This window comes from Spodoptera frugiperda, chromosome 15 (assembly GCF_023101765.2).
Source record: "Spodoptera frugiperda isolate SF20-4 chromosome 15, AGI-APGP_CSIRO_Sfru_2.0, whole genome shotgun sequence".
Lineage (NCBI taxonomy): Eukaryota > Metazoa > Arthropoda > Insecta > Lepidoptera > Noctuidae > Spodoptera > Spodoptera frugiperda.
Window position 1 is genome coordinate 48,411 of NC_064226.1, and position 19,513 is coordinate 67,923.

Sequence of the window (19,513 nt, forward strand, 5' to 3'; positions counted from 1 at the left end):
TCTTTGATGACAGTTGCCGATTTTGACAGATGTCATTGATGACAGAAGTTCTTGTTGACAGTTGTCATTGTTGACAGTTACCGATTTTACTAGATGTCATTGATGACAGAAGTTCTTGTTGACAGTTGTCATTGTTGACAGTTGTCATTGATGACAGTTGTCATTGATGACAGAAGTTCTTGTTGACAGTTGTCATTGTTGACAGTTGCCGATTTTGACAGTTGTCATTGTTGACAGTTGTCATTGATGACAGTTGTCATTGTTGACAGTTGCCGATTTTGACAGATGTCATTGGTGACAGAAGTTCTTGTTGACAGTTGTCATTGTTGACAGTTGCCGATTTTGACAGATGTCATTGATGACAGAAGTTCTTGTTGACAGTTGTCATTGTTGACAGTTGTCATTGATGACAGTTGTCATTGTTGACAGTTGTCATTGATGACAGTTGTCATTGTTGACAGTTGTCATTGATGACAGTTGTCATTGTTGACAGTTGCCGATTTTGACAGATGTCATTGATGACAGAAGTTCTTGTTGACAGTTGTCATTGTTGACAGTTGTCATTGATGACAGTTGTCATTGTTGACAGTTGCCGATTTTGACAGATGTCATTGATGACAGAAGTTCTTGTTGACAGTTGTCATTGTTGACAGTTGCCGATTTTGACAGTTGTCATTGTTGACAGTTGTCATTGATGACAGTTGTCATTGTTGACAGTTGCCGATTTTGACAGATGTCATTGATGACAGAAGTTCTTGTTGACAGTTGTCATTGTTGACAGTTGCCGATTTTGACAGATGTCATTGATGACAGAAGTTCTTGTTGACAGTTGTCATTGTTGACAGTTGCCGATTTTGACAGATGTCACTGATGACAGAAGTTCTTGTTGACAGTTGTCATTGACGACAGTTGTCATTGATGACAGTTGTCTTTGATGACAGAAGTTCTTGTTGACAGTTGTCATTGTTGACAGTTGCCGATTTTGACAGATGTCATTGGTGACAGAAGTTCTTGTTGACAGTTGTAATTTGTGACAATTGGTATTATTGACAGACGTCGTTTTTGACAGATGTCATTGATGACAGAAGTTCTTGTTGACAGTTGTCATTGTTGACAGATGTCATTGATGACAGTTGTCATTGATGACAGTTGTCATTGATGATAGAAGTTCTTGTTGATAGTTGTCATTGTTGACAGTTGCCGATTTTGACAGATGTCATTGGTGACAGAAGTTCTTGTTGATAGTTGTCATTGGTGACAGTTGCCGATTTTGACAGATGTCATTGATGACAGTTGTCATTGATGACAGAAGTTCTTGTTGATAGTTGCCGATTCTTTTTTCCTTGAAAAATATGTAGAAAAAGATCTTTATTTTTCAGTTTAATCCTACAGAATGCGAGCTCAACAGCAGTAGCTCAATAGAGGGATCTCCTTAATTATTATGAGCCTCGCCGTATTTGGGTCCAATAGATATTTATAAGATGTCATTCTCAGAGTTACTCAAAATGGAAAAATAAAACATCCACGCGAAGACTGACATCCGCGCGGACGGAGTCGCGGGCGGAAGCTAGTACTTATAATAAATCTGTAGAGAGGTCAATTCTGTACATGAAATATATTTCCAAAATAACTATCAGCGGGTGATTAATGATCGATACTGACGCCAAAAATACAATCAGATTTTTTTTTGTCTGTCTGTATGTTCTTTATAGAAATAAAAACCACTCGACAGATTTCAACGAAACTTGGTACAATTGTTCTTCATACTCCTGGGCAGGTTATAGTATACTTTTCATCACGCTACGATCAATAAGATCAGAGCAGTGAAGGGAAATGTTGGGAAAACAGGAGAACTTACTCCATTTTTTAAGCTTCCGTCGCGTGTGCAGCCTTAATGGTTAAAGCTACCCAGAAATAATGTATGACGGAAATGTTCTCCTTAAAATTGTTTAATAAATATTCCACGACAGCAAATGTCTTTTATGGTTGAATCACAATAACACGTATAAATCCCGATAGCTTAGCAGTTCGGAGCTCTCTGATTATATTTGTCTACTCTTACGTTTATAACACTCTCATTCATTCATCATCATATCATATCATATAATATATCATATCATATCATATTTCATGTCATAACATATCATATATATTATTATTATTATAATAAATCTGTAGAAGGGTCAATTCTGTACATTGAAAATATTGAAAGAATAAATAGCAGGGGGTGTTACTGGATCGATACCAAACCCAAATATGTGATTAATTTTTTTTTGTCTGTCTGTCTGTATGTTCAGGCATCACGTGAAAACTAACGGTTCGATTTCGATGAAACTTGGTATAATTTATACCTTATTATCCTGGGCATAAAATAGGATACTTTTTATCCTGGAAAAATACGTAGAAAAAATCTTTATTTTTCAGTTTAATCCTACAGAACGCGAGCTCAACAGCAGTAGCTCAATAGAGGGATCTCCTTAATTATTATGGGCCTCGCCGTATTTGGGTCCAATAGATATTTATAAGATGTCATTGTCAGAGTTACATAAAATTGAGAAATAAAACTTCCACGCAAAGACCGACATCCGCGCGGACAGTCGCGGGCGGAAGCTAGTATGTATAATATATCACCATTGCATCCATGCGAAACTAGGGCGGGTCGCTAGTTAATCTATTTAAAACCATGCATGCAGTTAGGTAACTCATTAGCAGTGCAGTAGCAGATACTATTATGTACGGAACGAATTATTTCATTTTTATGCCACCCGTTGTATAGGAGTGTCTGCTCGTGAGACACAAGGGGGTCCTATTGTAATAAAACCGAAATCTTGAATTATACCTAAAGCTGGTGCGAACTGTGTACCGTGACGGTGAATATAATGCAATAAAATTGTCGCGGGGGCACGGGGGTATCACCAAAAAAGTAGACGTCAATTCTAACGCCTAATGGATTCCGATGAGACGCGACTCAGTTAAATGTGGTTAAATGCATGTTTCTTTAATAAATGTATTGGCGCTTCAGGCCGCGCCAACGAGACTAAGTCGAGTGCGGGCGTCAGAAACGTAAAAGGATTGGAAATTAAACAAAAATTATAACATATTAATTTTATTAAATTATTATTAAATGAATTGAAGCGGTAATGAAGGAGTTCTATTAAATTAAAGAATGTATAAAATAAGTATTACTAGTTGTGAATTCAGTAGAACTCCCAAACAACCACCTCACGTAAAAATGAAGCAAGTCGCAATAACTTTCTCACATCACCCATTTAGTGAAATATTTAACTTATATAGAACACTGCAACTGAACATATTGTACGTGGACATAGAGCACCTCTTTACTAGTTATTCGTGGAAACTAAGCAGAGATCGGGAACCTAGTCATAGGAAAGAGTGCTCGTAGTATTACACCTTGCTCGACAACGGTCGAAACAAAATGCAACGGCAGGTGTACACTGTATGGAAATAGAACAAGATGCGAGGTGTAGCGGGCGGGCGCCACTAGCGCTGCTTGTCGCGCGCCAGGCGGCGCAGCAGGCGGTGGCCGGCCAGGAACGTGAGCGCGGCCAGCGGCGCCACGTAGCGCGCCGTGTCGAACATGGACAGGCGCAGCCACAGCAGCACGTACAGCGCCAGCACGCCGCCCAGCGCCGCGTGGAACAGCAGCGCGCTCAGCGCCAGCGGCAGGCGCGCCACGTTGAGCCCCAGCCGCGCCCACAGCAGCAGCAGCAGCAGCAGCGGCGCGGCGCACGCCGCCGCGAACACGTCCGACACCAGCCGCGCCGGCCGCGGCTCGGCCGCGCGGAACGTGTGCGCCAGCTCGGGCCGCGCGCCGCGCGTCGTCCCCGGCGCCGCCGCTGTACGGACCACACGTTACTACACTGCCGACGGGACCCACGGCCACACGGCGGGGACATCGAGGACTACTTACCGCTAGCGCTGGCCTCCTTGCCGAAGTTGAAGAGCACGTCTCCGACGGGCCAGGCGATGGGGTTGGACACGGCGCTGTCTCCGAGGTATATCGTCAGCGAGTACGCGCCGGACGCAAAGTTCAGATGCTTAGCGATGCCGCCCACGTTCTAATCACACAAAATAATAAAACGTACAAATATGATTAGGTATACAATATCACATAGTTGTATAACAGTGTAACCATTAGCACAGAGTGAGAGAGAATGACTCACGAGTTCGACTTTGTAGGCCTTGGTGTTGTCTGGCTCGGCCACGAAGATGGTCTCGTCCCCGGCGACACTGGCGACGCGCACGAAGGCTTGCTGCACCAACACCGGCTTGTCGTACTTGTCGCGCACGGTGAACTTCAGGCTCACTCTGACAGACAAACGTATTGTATCACTCACTGCCACCGACGATCCAAATCTACTTCATTTACGGGCGATACATTGCTACATTTTATTTAATACTTACTTTTGCAAATGATCAGCTTGAAGCTTGTCAGTCAACTTGTTGGGGTATGCGACAGTGGTCAGCTTGGGACTGGTGGTGCCGTCCACGTCGCCGACGCCGACTTCCACGGTGCTCACGCGAATCTCGCCCAACACCGCCACGTTGACATTGGTCGTCTTAGATCCAGCACTCAACGCGATCTTGTACAGCCCATATTGAGCCTTAATCTTGCTGAGATTGAGGACGAAAGTGGTCGGTTCGTTGGGTTTCTGTGTGAGAGGCTGCTTGGACAGTACGACGACGTCGTCGGCGAGGCGCGTGCCGGACTGCGCGAGCACTTCGTCGGGTTTGAGCAGGCGCAGCGGCCGGCCCACCAGGTCGCTGATGGAGAACTCGATGCTGTCCGACTCCGACGTGATGAACTTCTTGCCCTTGATGGAGATGCTTATGGGAGTGGGCTGTGGAGATAACATGTTATGTGTCATTTTCGTGTTGACAAGTACCTACACGTTGTAGAATGTAATGAGGGCTCAGCGACCGACAGAGTGAACGCACGTCGTAAATAACTTTTCCTGCTTTACCTCATCGTCAGCGAGTGCATTGGCCGCTTCGATCAACAAGCAGGCTCCCTTAGGCGTGTTGACAGATCGTCTGGTCAGTAAATACTCCGCGAACTTGTATTTCTGCTCCTCCGTCAGAGGGGACGGCTTCTTCAAGTTTTTGTATGTCCTGTGCAGCAAGCAAAACATGAATTAGATAACCGCGCGCCTACTGGCGGCGCCGACGGACGCGGCGCAGTACTGACCTGTGGATGGCGGCGAGCAGCGTGGCGGTGGCGGGCAGGCCGCCGTCGAAGTGCAGCGCGCGCGCGTCGCTCTCGTCGGCGGCCAGCAGCACGCCCTCCGCGTGCGCGGCCGTCCAGGCGCCGCAGCCCATGTGCTCGCACAGCGAGAACACGTAGCCGTAGCTGCCACATTACTCGGGATATAGTCACACAAACCAAATACACAGAAAAAAGAAAAATATCAATCACCACAGCCATTTATACTTTTTGATATTATTAAATGTATCTTCTGCAATTATGTATTTTTTTGTAAACCTGTTTCACTATTAACAGAGTCTCCCTCCACATCTAGATGTTGGGGTCGCACCACCTCCTTATTTAAATTCACTAGACTAGGATGCAGTAACCAACATGACCTAGATGTAAATAGTGACACCTAATATGATGAAAACAATATTAGATTGATGTCCTTTTTAAAGGCTACTCACTTGGCTGGAGAATCATCCTTCTTCAGTAACTGAATCAGATTCTTAAGAGCATCTTCTTTGTCATAGACAGAGCCCTTGCCAAATGCCTTTAGAGTAAAGACAGCATGGTAGATGTCAGCAATGGTGGCATCCTTCCTGTCCAGAGTCTGTGTGGCGGGGCTCAAGATTTCTGGCTTCATGAAATTCTGGCAACTGGTTATGGCAGCAGCATTAGCTACTTGGAACACTTGTTCTATGTTCTTGGGATCATACTTGATGTTTTTGAGTGTCTGTGAAACAAAACAATTTTTGTAACTTGTTCCTACTGACTGACCTGCCAGTATTGAAGTAAATTACATTGTTATTGATAGAAATCTTCATGTTTTACAATGAAATATACAACACTCACTTCACAGATATTTGGAATGTCAGCATTAAGCTCTGCCAGCCCCTTCACTGAATAGTACAATGATGTAATATCTTGACTCTTCACATTTTCCTGTAGTATCTTTTGTAGCCGCTTGAGATCAATTGTGCCTTGCAGTGTGTTGCCATGACTTATAGTACATGTACTTAATAGTAACAAGAATAATGCTGAAAATAAACATTCACACAATTACAGGCAGATATTACTTTTTAATGAAGTTTTTACAACTTTCATAATAACATTGTCCATTGGTAAAAAATAATCTAATAAGAATGCAAGAGGTGATTTGTTTTTGTCACAATAATTTTACTGTCGTATTAAGGAAATTAAGTCCATTACAATAATTGCACCCGAAAACATATTTTGTAATCGATGTCGAATAGAAAATAACCTCAGATACGAAGCGATGGCCGGCGTCGTTTGAAGAACACTGACGTGTCCTTATTTTTATAATTAGATATAGCCCTTTACGACATATTTAAATATGTATGATGTATTTCAAGACATAGTAACTATAGAAAATAGTTATTTTGTCTATTAAATAAGAATTTAAGTAGTCAAATAGCAATACAATAGCAATTTTTGTTTGCCACGCCAATGTTAGTGGTAGAGTATGAAAGAGTCGATACATACCATAAAAATACATTTCTACAAACTAGGCAAGCAGAGCTAGCTTAGTTTTTATTTAATCAATCTTATTATCTAAAAGTACTTCGCTATTTTTCTAATAAAATTGATTTCGATTGCCGGTTTTACTTGACAAGCACATTTGACATAAAATCATCGACGTAGCATAGAAATTTGAATTAGTGTGGCTACTTTAAAAATTTGCGAATAGAAATAAAGGCAGAAAGCTAGCATATCGTCTTGCCGTGGAAAGCAGAAAGGGAAGTTGAAATAGGACTGGGCTAGACGCAGTCTTTTGAACTCTCTTGAAATAACTGAAGCATTTTTAGTAAATTTGATAGATGCCAGAATAGAATATTATTCAATTTATTTATTTTAATAGTGGCCCATTAAGCAACAAGAATAGAATGTGTGTTGTGGTTGTGTGTCTTGTGTGTGGCGTGGCAGATGCCAATCGATTTTTGATTTTTATACGACTTTTGGGTCATATTAGAGCCACAGGCGAATATAACCAGAGGCGAATGTAGCGATGTGATGGTGCAGCATGTTGCAAGCGCCATGATCACGGATGACGATCATTCGTGATCATGGCGCTTGCACATGGAAAAATATCCCGTTTTAAAAGTACTTTAGAGAATCCTCCGTCTACAAATCTCTACCTTCAGTACCCTTCACTATTAGAGTTGTCAGCTTGTTAGGTAGTGTCAGACGATATCGTTAACGTCAGACGTCAAATTTATTCTTCAATGGCTGTTTGACAGTTCAAATATCCTCCACCTTCAGCCATTCCGAATATAAAAATTAAGATTGTACTTCAATTGTTTTGATTAAATTTAGCAAAATGGCAAGTGCAGTCGGAAAAGTACCTTCTTTAATTAGTTGTAAGTAGCTTGTATTCTTTTGAGATGCTATGCTTTGTCGATATCTGTTTTGGTTCCTTCCAGTATATTATGTAATTCTGGTAAATTCAGATTGAAGGTTATGCTGATCTAATGGAAAATAAATTATATTTTTCAAACAATACTTAAATCGTAGTTTTTGTTTATTACAAATAAATGAAAGTTATCAAAGACATGGTGCATTGACTAACAACCTCGATCTTGTCATAATAATATTAACTTTTTAATTTTCCAGCGGCAATCGCACAGGCCCGTCCTAAATTCAACATCTTCATGAAATATGCGCGAGTTGAACTGGCTCCCCCAAAACTGAGTGAAATCCCTCAAATCAAAGCGGGTATTGGCAAACTGCTGACAAGTGCTAAGACTGGCGCGTGGAAGGACCAGACTATCAAACAGGCTACCCTAAACGCTCTTGTAGGAGCAGAAGTTATCTTCTGGTTTTATGTAGGAGAGTGTATCGGCAAACGCCACATTGTTGGTTACGATGTTTAGATCCTGATTGTAAGCAATAATTTCGTAGATATTATGTTCAGCAAAATAAATTATTGAAATCATGTCTATTTGTTTTATTAACCACTTTACTGTATTTTTTAATAGTTAATTGTTTAAAATTTTTTTTTTTTAAAAAACCATATAACTTAACAGATTCCCTACATACGCAACTTAGTATGAAGAACATTTTTATGTACATCATAATGTAGCCTAAGACTAATAATAAGCAATTGAAAGTAATATTTATCTTAGAACTAGATTCTGCCAGTGGCTTCTGCGATCCCTTGGGATAAAAAGTGGCCTATGTATCATTACAAACCACAATGTACCCCTAATTCGAAGGAGATCGGCAAATGGTGGCATCAGAGGACAACAATAAAATACTGTGGGTTTTCAAGGATAGGTTTTCAATTAATATTAAAGCCTGTGTAGTTAGTACTTTGACAGAACTGGGGACAAACTAAATATTTCAGTTAGTAGCAAGAAATGTTACTTACACTTGTGGCCGCTCTTGTGACACATTATGATTTTAAATGGTTTTAAAGTGGAGTGTAACTTACAGAATGTCGACTCATTTTTCTTAGTTATTTATAATAGTTTATAAATTCCTAAAACTCAATCTGTCAAAGAACTGCCACAGGGAGACTAACTAAAATATTTGGCACTTCCTGAGTTCTATCAAAAATCTAATTACACAGGGTTGAATACTAATATTGTATTGGTTGAATATTAATACCTTGAAAACCAGCAATATTTCATTTTTATTCGACGAGGCAAAAGAAGATGTATCGATAGAACTATTTTTTTTTTTAATGTTAAATGGACGTTTGGCCGCTATCTCGCCTGATGGTAAGTGATGATGCGGCCTACGATGAAGCACGTTAGCCCATAAGCAACCTATTCACTCGGGCTTTGAAGACACCCAGGTTATACCCATCAGGAAACACAGACTCCGGCAAGGCGTTCCACTCCCTAGCAGTTCGCACAAGGAAGCTTGAAGCGAAGCGCTTCGTGCGAGTGGGTGAGATATCCACCATGAAACGGTGACGCCTCGCCGATTGTCTTGTGGTCCGATGATGGAAAGGACTAGGAGGAATCAAGTTGTGCAATTCCCCCGCACACTCCGAAATGTATCCGGTAAAAAACGGAAAGGCTTGCAACCTTGCGCCTGTGTTCAAGGCTTTGAAGCCGGGCTTCCACAAGCGCATCATCATTGATGAGCTTCTTGGCACGCCTTTCGTGTTTTCGAGCGCGCAGCGAACTAACCATTTGTAAGGCACCATCGTTGTCGGATCCAAAACGTAAGTAGCTATACAGTAGATTCATCTTTTTCTTACATTTATTACTTTCCAAAGATGCTAAGAAACGCAAAAAAATATCTATATAGCTAGAAAAAGTATCTGAGGTAATTAAAAAATATATATTATATATTTCTATATTATATATTTATATTTTTATATTAATATTATAAAGCTGAAGAGTTTGTTGGTTTGAACGCGCTAATCTCCGGAACTACTGGTCCGATTTGAATAATTATTTTTGTGTTGAATAGTGCATTTATCGAGGAAGGTTATAAAATATCACGCTATGACCAATAGGAGCCGCGCAGAGCGGGTGAAACCGCGCGGAAGTAGCTATAATCAATAATGCGATCATTTTTTTTTAATAATACGTGTACGTATTGGTTTATTATTTTTAAAAATAATTAACCAATCCGTACCACTAGTTCTGCCGATTCAGCTTTATAATAAACGTATAGAAGTATGTAGGTATAGATTATTTATTTACTTATGATGTGCATTTATCAACTCGTCTCCTGGGCACTGGGTGTAAAATTAAAGTAAAGGTATAATAAACTACTTTTATATTAAATAACTTTGACAAGTATTTTACAATGGTGCACACTGTTCCATAAACCTGTAGGGGTTGCATGCACTGGTGAACTTTAATTCTGTCTCAACCTCGGGAGGTCCCCTCAGCCACAGCCGGTCTCTGTAGTATCCCACGCAGCTTTGGAACTCCTTTTCATTATATCTGCCAACCTCAATAGGCACAAATGGGTCTAAATGGTCAAAGCCCTGTAAGAGGATAAAGATATTAGAGACAAACAGAAATGCTCGAGTTGGTGCTTACAACATAATTTTCTAAGTTTTATATACAAATAACTAGCCCCGCGCGATTTACAGAAATAGGTACAATACCGTAGCTTGGAGTATCGTGGTGCCGTGGTCAAAAATAGGCGACCCACGATATGCAGGAGTGTCTCTAATCATAGTAAATGTATGAATCGGATTTTATGCTTCTGGCGCGCCTCGGGCCACGACACGCTGCGCAACGCTAATATATTTCTGCTGTAAGTCAGTAAAAACTTACGGCTAAGGTGATACATTATACCAAGAAATTACAGTGATTCCATGACCATACCTTTTTGTACAGCAAGTATCTTGGAAGGAAACTTTCTTGATGGTCATCGGGGACTGCTAACTGGTCGGCAGTCACTACTATAACACCATTCGTCTGTTAAACGACAAGTATTTAGTTTAATACAAGTAACCATAATCATGGAATAATTATATGGCATTATGATTTCAACCACGTTGGCACACATTGTGCTTACCCAGTCGTTATGTGTCAGTTTCAGGAAGGATGTGGTGAGAGTAACTTCATCAGGTTTCACCGTCTTTTTGGTGGGAGTACTGAGTCGCGTCAACGGGTAGAAGAAACTGTTGAATCCGTCGATCGCCACGAATGTCTTACACCTGGAATACAGCGTTTTTACTTTTTAGTGTCAACAATCTCATTCAAAATTTGTTTTATAAGTACCTATACCTATGTTGTAGGTAGTTTACACTTTTAATATGTTCTATGTATACCTGTCTAATTTATGGTGTACTTACATACTTACATTAATATACAGTATGGGGAACCTCTTATGACTTAATTTAAACCATATATTTGTTATCTGGTCTGACATTATACGAAAAATGAGCGAAATTGGCTCAGTAGGTACCTAAGCTAAAAAATGCTTCTTTCAAATACGGCTTTGCAGTTGCCGCGCCACATGTCTGTAACATTCCTAGACAACCTATAACTTTACAGTTATTCTGTGGTCAAAGAACATGGAACTGTTCTTACAGATATTAAAACTAATCAATAGTTTAATTATTTATTTTGTTTGGAAATTAGACATTTTCAGTTTTCGTGAAATATTTAGTTGTATGTATTGTTTCTGTAGCCTAGTAATACTTGTAGTTGCATTTAAGTTATATGAGTGATCTCCATACTATATAAAAAAAACAAAATTTTTAACTCTCGCATCTTATGACGATAATAGAACAAACGCTAACTTGACTAAGGTATAGCAATCAATAGGAAGTGTCCAAAATTCAAGTTCCAAGACTACAGAGTAAATCGTGCAAGACTAGGCGCCAGAACGAGATATCAAAGGGCAGGTAATAAATAATACACAACGTACTGCTTGCTACTGGACAGCATCTTGATCTCATCAATGAGCACGTCGACGACGTCACAGGCGTACTTGACGCGGTTTATTCCGTGTTCGACCAACGTATGTAATGGAGAACCTGCTTCAGTTTTCTCGCGTTTACTCCACACATACTCTTTAGAGACCTTCAACTGTAAAAATAAAAATCCAAATAAAATACATTTCAAATTGTTAACTTACAATAACAAAAGTGGGGTGGAACCTGCTACCCGTGTATTCTATTCATTGCTGTGTAACCAACAATCATTGCACAAGGCAAACCAACACCCTTCAGACATTTGTTAAAGAAAATATACATCTTTAGTCCATAGTAGGACCTACATGTAACTGTAATGTTTTGAGTACTTACATTTTCTGATTTTAGTAATGTTTGATTCTGACTCTTGAAGTGTATTAGCCATGCGGCCGCGTCGAGAGGCAGGTCAACGAAACCCTCGTTAGTCTGAGAATTAGACATCTCTTTGTGGCGCGGCACTCGCCTCAACCACTCCGAAACTAAAAAGTACAACACAACATTTTACTATAGGTATCAGTCTGAAAATATTTGCAGTTAGAAACATAACGTGCTCGCACTACGGCACTAGGCTGCACTTTTGCAGTTTGTACATGTTCTTGTTTGTTATGAAAGACTGATCCACACTTGGATGTTCTCCTGTATCGTGGGTGCGTTTCCAAGCATCGTTTCGTTTCAAGTGTGGGAGAGCCATGCTTCGGCAAGAATGGGCCGGCTCAACCGGAGTAATACCACGGCCTCACAGAAAACCGACGTGAAACAACGCTTGCGTTGTGTTTCGCTGTGTGAGTGAGGTTACCGGAGGCCCAATTCCCCCCTTCCCAATCTTCCCCATCCCTATTCCCGAACAACAACCCTTAAATTCCTAACTCCCAAAAAGCCAGTAACGCACTTGTAAAGCCTCTGGTGTTTCAAGTGTCCATGGGCGGCGGCGATTGCTTATCATCAGGTAATACGTCTGCTCGATTACAGGTAATACGGCATGTCTCATAAAAAAAGCATACAATTTCACATACACGTCACACCCAGACCAGAAACAAGTCTGTGTGGCGCCAATCGTGGCGTTAGCGCTCTGTTTTTGTACCTTTTGGACCCCACCCATTGTCAAAGCTGTAGCTCTATCCGAGTCTAGTTCCCAAATTTAAATGAAATGTAAGACCTCGAGTCTGTGTAGGGAACATTAATATTAAAGAACCGAGTCGACGTGATCTAGAGAGGAGGGTCTCCAGCTGGTTAATAAATAATGGCTGTTTGCGAAGTGCTCAAGAGCAGAGCCCAGTGGTAAGCCATTGAAGAGATTTTTGATTTGATTACAGCAGTAAATTGCTGTACATGTACAACGTATCGCGGATTCGATCCTCGCACGTAACTTTAATATTTATATGGGTCTAGGAGTTAATGTGAAAGTATCTATGTTTTATTTTAACTTTCGTGAGACATAATAAAAAAAAATCTGGAATCACGGGCGACAGAGGGCGCGATGAGCGCGAAACTCGAGTCGCCAGTAGCAGCGCGACAATCGCCGCGTCGTGTGTCGCGGAATGCTGCTCATAAATATGAGCCTCTAGCATGGCTTGAAACTAGTCGAGTTCCTCGTCAAACAGTTACACGAGTAAGCCGATAACATAATAATTAAAGTACCTATGTGTTTGCAAACACACCCACACGACACTGGAGAAAATTAGTGTAAGATGTTATTTTTATAATTTAAAAATGAATCACTGCATGTGTTGCTAGGCGTAAAATATCGACTTTTTGGGTTTGTTCTTGTTAGAGGAAGGTTCATAATTATGTAAGAAAAATAAATAATCCATGGCAACAAAGTTTGAGGGACCGGCCAGTTTCTTAGACAATATAAAAAAAGGTTTCCAAAAGTTTAACTTACCCCAAGGTACATGCACAATAAGGTAACCATCTTCATGGGCATAATGTAGGACATGAGCCAATGTCAGAGACTTGCCTGACCCTTTTTCACCATCTAATTAGCTTATGTTAAGGAAATATAAAACCGGCCAAGTGCGAGTCGCACTCGCCCATGAAGGGTTCTGTAGCAGCAAGCAGATGACATAATATAAAACTTATAAAATAACTTGGTTTTACATAGTGTTTGTATGAACGACAAACTAATATTTGCGTTTTTTGAAAATGTATTATTTCTTAAAAACTAATAATGATATCTGGATCAAACCAATTTTCGTTGTAAGTTTCTATTGAAATCTAAAGCATATATTTTATTTAGCTTTCTCACTCTCATATTTTAAAAGTTAGAGAGGGGGGGAATCCTTTTTCCACTTTGGAAACCTCTGACTTTGAAACGATTGATATTAACGAAAAATGGTTTTAGAAACCTTAATGTCTTTTTTAAAGTCTTATCTATAGACACCAATCATGGATAGGTAAGCCGAAAAATTTTTTTATTAATCTGTTCCCTGTATTGAGTGCCCCCCTTTAATTTTTAAAATTAATTTTTATTCAAAACTCGAATAGCAGTTACCGGAATACATAAACCTACAAAGTTTCAACTAGGTAGGCCCAACAGTTTCAAAAATAAATGGCTGTGACATAAGGACGGACAGACAGACAGACATGACGAATCTATAAGGGTTCCGTTTTTTTCTTATATTTAACTATGTAGGTAATGGTAGGTACATGTGCATGTATAACTATTAAATGTAGTGATATATTACCAGTTACTGCTGTAGTAGTAGTAGTAGTAGTATGGGCTTTTGACCAATGACTTATTTACTCTCTAGGCGGGAGATAGATTATAGTTTTTGGTGCATATAGCAACTCCTCTTTCTTATCTCTCCTGGAAATACAGGCTAATTGGCCCAGATAGATATATTCCTGGACATACCCAAGTTATGTACTATCTACTTCTAAACTCTATTTAAAGTTGTCAGTCATTAGTTTGGTCTTCGACATGTTCATCTTCAGTCCAGCCTGGAGGCAAAAATTGTCAATTGTGTCTCATAATATACCTGCAGACTGTCTCCTATCCTGTATCCTGATTTATTATTTTGTGTTTTTCTTTATGAATTTAAAAAAAATAAAATATACAGGCTGCCAAATATAATGACTTGTAATTCAATGTATTTGTTACGGTAAGAGTGAATAATTGAAAATTATTAATAATTATCTACTATTATTAATAATTACCGAAACTCGAGGTAAAAGTGATAAATTAATCACATTTGTCGCTTATTATTAATAATTTTACCCTAGTAGTGATAAATGTAATAAGTGGCCAAGATGTTATTTTTATTTCAATTTAAAAGGCAATATATTGTACTTACACAATATTATATTTGTTGAATTCTATGATAATACTTTTAAAATTTTAATTTGATGCATATATTGGTGCTACAGAAGATTTACAGGCAAACCAAATATGATTATTGATTATTGCTTTTAGGATTCGTGTTGATTTTGTTAATGAAACAATAATTGTTTAATTTTATTTTTGTTACAATTTTATGTACCACGATAGACTTTTTTGCATAAGTTTGATGGTAGATTAGATTTAAAAAAAATTAAAAATTTTGTGATAAATGTGCCCTGTTTGGCGAGGCGAGAGGGAGTGTCAGACTTTTACTAACTATAAACCACCCCGTTCCTACTCCTGCTTTTCGAGCCGGAGCCCCGGTAAACCCGCTAGGTAGTCCGCATCTCCCGATCAACCATCAGCCCTACTGGGCCCCATCTGTGGTGATCTAATGGCTCTTTGAGGCGCGCGCAGAACTCGACGCGCCGCACGCACGGGTCTGGTTCTGGTCGGGCGGCGAGCTACCCCTACTCGCCGTCCGCAGACCCGCACTTACGCGCAGAATATGTGAATTTGTTGTCCTTTTGGTTTAAAGCAAGTACAAGTAAGCTTGTTTGTGTGATCTCTAATTAATATAATCGTCAGACGGCGTTTAACATTATAAATAAATACATGCTGGTCAAAAAATATAGGGTTTATATTTATTTTATTACTTTCACCAATATGTGTCGTGAATTATTAATAATCACTACTAAAAGTAATAAATTTCGATCGATTATTCACATTTACCAAAACGTGCGGTTATTATTAATAATTTTGTGAAATTATTAATAATTTTCAATTAATCAGATTTACCGTAACATATTCATCTCAGGAAGTGATAAAACAACTAATTTTCTACAAAATTAGCCCTGAGGTCCCTGAGTCCAGGTCCGAAAGTGGCTAGTTTCTGAGATATTCAACAGTTTATGTTTTGCTAAATTTCCAAACTGATTATAAAAACACCAATAAATAAAAAAACAAATTTTATTTATTAATGATTTTGTAGTGAGATGGACATTTTTTGACCAAACCTAAAACTGCAGCATTAATCTATAATACCTTTTTGGATCTTTTAATATGTGATTGTTTGTTTTGCTGGCTAATAAATAAAATAAAACTTACTAAATTTGAGGGAACATCATCAACATGTACCTACTAAAACAGTCTTTTCGTGTGGTAGGTACCCTCTCTGGTACAGGCAACCTTTGATTAAAATTATTAAAGAAAAAGCTAAATACCACTCTAAATTTAAGAAATACGGTAACAGTAGTGATTATGAGTCGTTTATCTTGCTGCGACAGCGTGCTAAAGAGGTTGAAAACGAAATGTTCAGCAACTATATTTCCAAAATTGAAGAAAGTATATTTAAATTCCCTAAAGCATTTTGGTCGTATGTCAAACAAAAAAAACAATCTAACCTGTATCCGTCTCAATTAAAATACAAAAATCGCATTTCGAGTGACGGAGAGGTTATCTGTAACATGTTTAGCGACTGTTTTTATTCTAATTTTCTTGATTCCGACGAAACCAATAGCGACAATAATCACTATAGCGAAGGATCACAGCGATCTGACACGCCACTTGGTGACCTAGTTTCAGACATACACTCGGTTGAAATTAGTGAATTGGAGGTACTTGCATTACTTAAAAAAGTCGACCTAACAAAATCTGCGGGACCAGATAATATACCACCGCTTTTTATACTTAAGTGTGCTAAAAGTCTGACTATTCCCCTTTCACTATTGTTTAGGCGATCCTTGGATGAGGGTCAGGTGCCTGCAATTTGGAAATCAGCATTAATTACTCCGATCCATAAAAAAGGGCCTAGGGACTGCGTGGAAAACTATAGACCCATCTCTAAACTGTGCACTTTTGCCAAAATCTTAGAAAAAATAATATACAAGCAACTATATGCTACACTTAAATTAAGTTTCAATGAGCGTCAACATGGTTTTCTACGAGGTCGGTCCACAACCACCAACCTTGTCCATTGCAGTGATTACTTGGCTGAGTGTATGTCTCGTCGCAACCAGGTGGACGTGATCTATACTGATTACAGTAAGTGTTTTGACCGCTTGGATCATACCATCCTACGGAAGAAGCTCTTAGCTGTAGGCATCAGTGGAAATTTGTATAGGTGGTTTTCGTCTTATGTAGCCAACAGGTGTCAAACTGTAGTCCTAAATGGATACACCTCTAGGCCTGCTTTTGTACCCTCGGGAATTCCTCAAGGATCATTGCTTGGACCTTTGTTGTTCAATATCTTCATTAATGATGTCTCTTCATGTTTCTCCTACTCTTCAGTTCTATTATTTGCGGATGACATGAAGATTCTGAGTGAGATTAGAACCGAGGAAGATGCTGAATGTCTCCAGCATGATTTGAACATATTTCAAACTTATTGTATTACCAACCGGTTAGATCTAAATGTCTCTAAATGTTACGTATGTACGTTTACTCGCAAACCTCAACCTATTATTTACGATTACAAACTAAATAACACGTCAATAACCAGAGTTAGTAAGATAAAAGACTTGGGCGTAACTTTTGATTCTAAACTACTATTCGACATACACATTGACGACATAATTAAAAAGGCTTCTAAAGCACTAGGTTTCATCATGAGAATCTCAGCCGATTTTAAAAACATTAAAACGCTCAAGATACTATATTGTGCTTTTGTGCGTAGTCATCTCGAATACTGTTCACCGGTGTGGAACCCTATCTACAACTGCTACATTAATCGCATCGAAAGTATTCAAAAGAAGTTTTTGAGGTACATTCAGTTTAGATCTAAAACCTACCTACCTAACTATCATAGTCGCTGTAGGAAGTTTCACATTCTTCCTCTAAATGAGCGGAGAAAAATTGCTGACATGTCACTTTTGTTTAAGTTATTTGATGGTACAGCTGACTGTTCTGAGCTAGTGAGCAAGATTGGGCTGCGAGTCCCATCTCATACTCTGAGGAATCATCGACCTCTAAATGTTCCCTCAGTGCGGTGTATTTATCGTAAAAATTCTTACATGATAAGGGCTAGCAGAACTTTCAACGCATTGTGTGAAAGCGTTGATGATCTGGACCTATTTTTCACCAGTGTCTCCAAACTGAAAAAAATTATGTGCACGAGATTTTTTGAAAACCATTGAAATGTTATTCAATGCTACAGTGTACTTGCTCTGAGCGCCTTTACTTCTTTCCTTTTTCTTATCTGTCTACTGTTTCTTGTTCTACTATAATTCTACCTGTGGAAACTTGTAATTGGCCTTCTTTCAATATTTCTCAACTATTTGTATCCTAGCTGTAAGTTTTCCGAAGAAAATAAAATAAAATAAAAATCCATGAAATCAGAATAGATTCTCAGTAACTATATATACCTTTTTTTTTTTTTTTTTTGAGGGGGGAAAATCATCCACTGACTTTTCTCGCCTTGGGTGAGGCAGACTCTTACTGACTAAAAACCACCCCGTTCCTTCTCCTGCTTTTCGAGCCGGAGCCCCGGTAAACCCGCTAGGTAGTCCGCAGCTCCGGGTCAGGCATCAGCCCTATTGGGCCCCATCTGTGGTGGTCTGATGGCTCTTTGAGGCGCGCGCGGAACGCGACGCGCCGCACGCACGGGTCTGGTTCTGTTCGGGCGGTGAGCTACCCTTGCTCGCCATCCGCAGGCCCGCACTTACGGTGGCCGGAGATCGTCTCGGGATCCCCTATGCCCGGAGTGTCTTTCGCGACGGCTGGGGCGTGAGGAGGTTTGTTCTCTCACGCGCCCCGCCTCCTCCTTAGGTAGCATGACTGCTTCGCAGAAGGAGGAGATATGTACCTAATACATGATAGACTCATGTATCATAATAATATAATGTATAGAACAAAATGGATGCTGTTTGCTGTTGGGATCAACTATACTTACTCTCATCAACAATTTGCGATTATGAAGGAACCCTGGGAAACTAAAAAGGATACAGAGAACATATCTTATAGCTGGTTGGTTCAAATCACTAGCTTTTATGCAAGAGATCAGGTCCAATGCGGGTTGTCGCACCATAACAGCAGTCTCTGTGAAGGTCTTAGTCTGTTGCATAAAACTTTTTGGAAATCCTCCGTGACTGAAGAGTTGTTTACACAGTTCAGGTTTCATGGTGTAGAACAAACCCTCTTGTTTTTCACTGTGCTGAGCCTGAAATGGATGTTACAGCGTATTATATCAATTATTTATTCATATTAGTTACAAACTAAACTATTTTATGGTTAAGATCAACTTACGGGTGAATTCTCATTTGTTCTAAAAGTAGTCGCTTGTGAATATCGCCGAGCCAGATGCCTCCAGCTGCGTGAAAGCATTTTGGGTAGGTTTCAGTAGCAATTAAGAAAAAAATGATTTATAATTTTTTTTTTTTATTTGATCACAACATAACCTCAAAGTTGTATGTATTATTATAGATTGTCCGTAAAATATAGAATGAATCTCTGTGACAGCTGACAGCTGTCAGGAAAATCACGCATATCTCATTAAGAAAAAAAACTAAATTTACGCATTTAGTACTATCGATGATATTATCAAATACATGAACAATAATCTAAAATAATAGTG

The 19,513-nt window shown here is 39.5% G+C and overlaps 3 protein-coding genes across 3 annotated transcripts; 1 reads left to right on the top strand and 2 right to left on the bottom strand.

The window, feature by feature from the left end:
* Window positions 1–3,090: 3,090 nt before the first annotated feature.
* On the bottom strand, window positions 3,091–6,884 carry LOC118275460 (dolichyl-diphosphooligosaccharide--protein glycosyltransferase subunit 2). The gene is made up of 9 exons (XM_035593434.2): window positions 6,716–6,884; window positions 6,065–6,249; window positions 5,677–5,945; window positions 5,210–5,371; window positions 4,986–5,133; window positions 4,426–4,862; window positions 4,185–4,329; window positions 3,932–4,079; window positions 3,091–3,857 (listed from the first exon to the last, which is right to left on the bottom strand). The coding sequence occupies exons 1-9, from the start codon at window positions 6,726–6,728 to the stop codon at window positions 3,502–3,504; spliced, it is 1,863 nt and encodes a 620-aa protein (XP_035449327.2). The 5' UTR covers window positions 6,729–6,884; the 3' UTR covers window positions 3,091–3,501.
* Window positions 6,885–7,421: 537 nt separating this feature from the next.
* On the top strand, window positions 7,422–8,165 carry LOC118278263 (ATP synthase subunit g, mitochondrial). The gene is made up of 2 exons (XM_035597471.2): window positions 7,422–7,590; window positions 7,844–8,165. The coding sequence occupies exons 1-2, from the start codon at window positions 7,551–7,553 to the stop codon at window positions 8,101–8,103; spliced, it is 300 nt and encodes a 99-aa protein (XP_035453364.1). The 5' UTR covers window positions 7,422–7,550; the 3' UTR covers window positions 8,104–8,165.
* Window positions 8,166–9,952: 1,787 nt separating this feature from the next.
* LOC118281813 (28S ribosomal protein S29, mitochondrial) lies at window positions 9,953–19,387 on the bottom strand. Its single transcript, XM_035602543.2, has 8 exons — window positions 19,186–19,387; window positions 18,886–19,099; window positions 13,507–13,599; window positions 11,958–12,103; window positions 11,579–11,739; window positions 10,721–10,862; window positions 10,528–10,620; window positions 9,953–10,181 (listed from the first exon to the last, which is right to left on the bottom strand). The coding sequence occupies exons 1-8, from the start codon at window positions 19,261–19,263 to the stop codon at window positions 9,993–9,995; spliced, it is 1,116 nt and encodes a 371-aa protein (XP_035458436.2). The 5' UTR covers window positions 19,264–19,387; the 3' UTR covers window positions 9,953–9,992.
* Window positions 19,388–19,513: the final 126 nt, after the last annotated feature.

Bases quoted from the DNA above. Each gene is read 5' to 3' on its own strand.
- LOC118275460 (XM_035593434.2), bottom strand. The intron at 4,863-4,985 runs GTAAAGCAGGAA...TTATCTCCACAG, and splicing joins ATGCACTCGCTGACGATGAG to CCCACTCCCATAAGCATCTC. The intron at 4,080-4,184 runs GTGAGTCATTCT...TTGTGTGATTAG, and splicing joins AGGCCTACAAAGTCGAACTC to AACGTGGGCGGCATCGCTAA.
- LOC118278263 (XM_035597471.2), top strand. From the start codon at position 7,551: ATGGCAAGTGCAGTCGGAAAAGTACCTTCTTTAATTAGTT. The intron at 7,591-7,843 runs GTAAGTAGCTTG...TTAATTTTCCAG, and splicing joins AGTACCTTCTTTAATTAGTT to CGGCAATCGCACAGGCCCGT.
- LOC118281813 (XM_035602543.2), bottom strand. From the start codon at position 19,263: ATGCTTTCACGCAGCTGGAGGCATCTGGCTCGGCGATATTCACAAGCG. The intron at 12,104-13,506 runs GTAAGTTAAACT...TGTACTTTTTAG, and splicing joins TATTGTGCATGTACCTTGGG to TTTCGGAGTGGTTGAGGCGA. The intron at 10,863-11,578 runs GTACGTTGTGTA...GCTGTATTCCAG, and splicing joins ATGCTGTCCAGTAGCAAGCA to GTGTAAGACATTCGTGGCGA.